Raw genomic sequence first — 4,422 nt, 5'->3', positions numbered from 1 at the left:
CTACTGCGCACACAATTCACAAACACAGAAAATAATTTTTTTTTTGGTTTGGACTGGAGTGTACTTTCGGGGGTTACAGCACCCTTAACGGTCAAGCCAGCCGGCCCTTTACTTATGACACAGGCGCACGCTTGGCACTACTTTGTTGATGCACGTGCGGCTACTGCGCACACAATTCACAAACACAGAAAATAATTTTTTTTTTGGTTTGGACTGGAGTGTACTTTCAGGGGTTACAGCACCCTTAACGGTCAAGCCAGCCGGCCCTTTACTTATGACACAGGCGCACGCTTGGCACTACTTTGTTGATGCACGTGCGGCTACTGCGCACACAATTCACAAACACAGAAAATAATTTTTTTTTTGGTTTGGACTGGAGTGTACTTTCGGGGGTTACAGCACCCTTAACGGTCAAGCCAGCCGGCCCTTTACTTATGACACAGGCGCACGCTTGGCACTACTTTGTTGATGCACGTGCGGCTACTGCGCACACAATTCACAAACACAGAAAATAATTTTTTTTTTGGTTTGGACTGGAGTGTACTTTTGGGGGTTACAGCACCCTTAACGGTCAAGCCAGCCGGCCCTTTACTTATGACACAGGCGCACGCTTGGCACTACTTTGTTGATGCACGTGCGGCTACTGCGCACACAATTCACAAACACAGAAAATAATTTTTTTTTGGTTTGGACTGGAGTGTACTTTCGGGGGTTACAGCACCCTTTAACGGTCAAGCCAGCCGGCCCTTTACTTATGACACAGGCGCACGCTTGGCACTACTTTGTTGATGCATGTGCGGCTACTGCGCACACAATTCACAAACACAGAAAATATATTATTTTTTTAGCACTTGGGGGGAGCACCCCTGATGGACAGAGCACCCCCTGGACAACACTACAGCACCTCTTTAGGACTGGGACACTGCACAGGACTTTGGAGTGGACACAGCCCCTATGGAGAACTGACTGCACAACACAGTCCAGCCAGCCCCTATGGACTTTGAAGTAGTGGACACAGCCCCTATTAACAACAGCAGCACAGCACAACACAGCCAGCCCCTATGGACTTTGAAGTAGTGGACAACAGCAGCACTACACTACACTACACTACACAGCCCTAACTCCCACCCTCCCTCTTCACTGTCCACAGCCGAGTGAGAAAATGGCGCCGACGCGGGTACCTTATATAGGATCCAAAACCCGCGAGACTCGGAAGGCGGGATGATGACGTTTTGCCTCGATTTCAGATCCGAGTCAGGCGGGAAAAGTCGAGCCTGATTCGGATCGGACTCGGGTCGGGTGGGCTCGGGGGGTTCGGATTTCAGAAATCCGAACCCGCTCACCCCTAATTTTAATGCTTTCAGACATTTAGGCAGTTTTCAGCGCACAGAAGCTGTTAAGGTTTAAGATGCATAAAAATCCATTAAAATAATATTTGCTCTTGTTGTACCCTACTCCAGGCAAATCGGATGAATTTAATAATGTGATTATTTTTTACTCCAAGAGCAACAACTACTTTCATGTAAAAAAACACAAAATAACTTTGTACCTTTCATTACTGGCCAATAATGACCAACTGTAGCCAGAGTGAAGATACCACTTTTCTCCTGCTGGGAATTGACACTGACCAGACGATGAAGAACCTACTCGCTGTTCTGTTCCTCATGTTGTTTGTTCTAACAATATGTGGAAACATCTTAATCATTCTGCTAGTGTTTAGCAGTCACCTCTTTAACTCTCCTATGTATTTTTTTCTCAGCCAACTATCCTTATCTGACATTTTCCTGTGTACAAATGTTGTTCCTTTCTTCCTGTGTACCTTGTTGGAGCCGCGTGTAACCATTACAGTCATTGGTTGCCTTACTCAGTTCTATCTTTCTGGCTCATTCACCATTGCTCAATGTTTTATACTCACTGTGATGTCTTATGACCGATACTTAGCCATCTGTGACCCTTTACATTACTTTTCTATCATGAGGATTGAGTTACGTCTTTACCTAGTCATTGGGACTTGGGTGCTTGGTTTTCTGGTCAACTTGCTTTCAAGCATTCCTCTATCATTATTGGAGTTTTGTGGTTGTAATGTCATTGACCACATCTACTGTGATCTTGCTCCTATTCTTGAGATTTCCTGTTCAGACACTTCCACTGTGGAACATATAGTCACCGTGTTTGTCATCCCTGTAGTGCTTTTCCCATTTATGTTCATCATAGCATCTTATATCAGCATCTTCCTTGTCATCCTTAAGATCTCCTCCATCACCATGAGACAGAAGACATTTTCCACATGCAGTTCCCACCTCACAGTTGTCTGCACATACTATGGATCACTGACTGCCAAGTACATAGTGCCAAACAGTGGACATTATCTGAATGTTAACAAACTAATATCTCTGCTGTATATTGTGTTCACTCCATTACTTAACCCCATCATATACAGTCTGAGGAACAAGGAAATTAGAACGGCTCTGTCTAAGTTGTTCTCCAAATAGAAGCCATTTAAAAAGACAGATTTTCCACACCAGTAAAATGTTGTATCCATTACTGAAAATACAGTATATTTTACTTATTACTTTAGAGCTACTTATGTAGAACTTTATATTGCACTCTCAGTTGCTTACTATTATATATAACATTAGGGTGTTCAGTCCATACCCCCCTGCCTTTATCTCATGTGTCACAAAATATAAGAGCTTGAAACTTGCTACAGCGATTATCTCCCAAAGCAAAGGAGGACATTGATCTACAGTTGAGTCAACACTACAATAAAGGCTGTTCCACTTGTATTGTGCAAACTTATTACTTGTACTATATAAACAATTAAGTAATCATCGACTTGCGCTAGTGTAATGAATATTCACATAAAAGGTACTTCTCTTCGGAATCTGTTTCCTATCATAGGTCTCCATATTCACTCCAGATGTGTATTCCATATAAAACATAAAGCATAAGAAAGAACCATAGTGTAGTATCATTAACACATTTATTGATTCTCAAATATTACAATTTTGGGTAACTGCATCCACACAACGATGCTACAGTACATAAAAAATCCAAAAAAGGATCAGATGATATGGTGGGGAATTACCTGATATTCCTCCTCCAAAAGGGCCTGTAGTTGGTAAAAAGATTGAAGGTCTCTGGAAACCTTACAGGATAAGGTTCTGATCCTTTTTTGGATTTTTGATGTATTGTAGCATCATTGTGTGGGTACAGTTACCCAAAATTTTAATATTTGAGAATCAATAAATGTGTTAATGATACTACACTATGGTTCTTTCTTATGCTTTATGTTTTATATGGAATACACATCTGGAGTGAATATGGAGACCTATGATAGGAAAACAGATTACGAAGGGAAGTACCTTTTAAGTGAATATTCATTACACTAGCGCAAGTCGATGATTACTTAATTGTTTATATTGTTCTTGCCAGGTTATTGTTGGATATAACCATATCATTGATTTGCTGCTGATTGGTGTTTTTTGGCGCCCAAGGTTGCACCACATCTAATTTATTTACTACTTGTACTCTTTATGTGTTTAAGAAGAATTATTTGCAATGCCACATATCTTACTACAACAATAGAGTACAATGTAACACTGACATTAGCCTAACAAAAGGGTCATTGGTTCAAATCCAACTAGGGTCATATTTGTGTGGAGTTTGTATGTTCTCCACGTGATAAGAAACAACTAAATATTAATTGTATAAGTAACTTTTAAGAAATATGAATAAACTAGAAGATGTGCCCGGGTTTTTGTCTGTGTATGTGATCTATGGCAGGCAGTAGCTGCATGCTGGTCTCCTCCCCCCAGCTCGCCCCTGGCAATCCTCCTCAGAGACCTCCCAATCTCCAGTAAGGCCTAGCTCTAGATGAGCAGCTGCTTGGCTGGCAGGAATGGCACACTAACTGGCACTCGATTGCAGGCCAGACTGGGATCCACACCTTCTTACAGCCAGTCCAGGACATGCTTCTCTCTCTCAACAGCAAGCCTAGCAGCACATCAATGCTGTCTTCCATATGGGACATCAAATACACAAACTGGGTTACTCAGTCAGTGGGCAGAATAATGTTGCAGATGGAGGAGGGTACAGCAATAACTGGCAGTACAGATGGGTATTTTGTGGACACGTGATTTACAGGAAGTGGCCAGGAAGGGGGGAAAGTGAGTGCAGAGAGTTTGTGATACTGTGAGTGCATTTGTGACAAAATAATACCATTATGCTTGTTTGACTGTACACAGTTGAGACCTGACTGTGACACAGTGACCAGACAACAGGTCTTGGCTATAATGGCAGTCAAGCCACTCCCCTCCATTTCCTGTGCACATCATGATGACATCATTTTTATCAGGGTCCAATTTTATAATAATAGATGTGACAAGTATAAATAAATGTGCTGGTAGTGTATAGCGACCA

The 4,422-nt window shown here is 42.0% G+C and overlaps 1 protein-coding gene across 1 annotated transcript; it reads left to right on the top strand.

Moving 5' to 3' along the window:
* The first annotated feature begins 1,568 nt into the window (after positions 1-1,568).
* Positions 1,569-2,492, top strand: LOC148513846 (olfactory receptor 10A7-like). The gene has a single exon (XM_088481275.1). The coding sequence runs from the start codon at positions 1,569-1,571 to the stop codon at positions 2,490-2,492; it is 924 nt and encodes a 307-aa protein (XP_088337401.1).
* The last annotated feature ends 1,930 nt before the right edge of the window (positions 2,493-4,422 follow it).

The sequence above is a fragment of the Taudactylus pleione genome, unplaced genomic scaffold (genome assembly GCF_031769625.1).
Source record: "Taudactylus pleione unplaced genomic scaffold, aTauple2 ptg000268l, whole genome shotgun sequence".
NCBI lineage: Eukaryota > Metazoa > Chordata > Amphibia > Anura > Myobatrachidae > Taudactylus > Taudactylus pleione.
The sequence above is the reverse complement of the archived record's forward strand: the minus strand, read 5'-3'. Positions and strand labels throughout refer to the sequence as shown.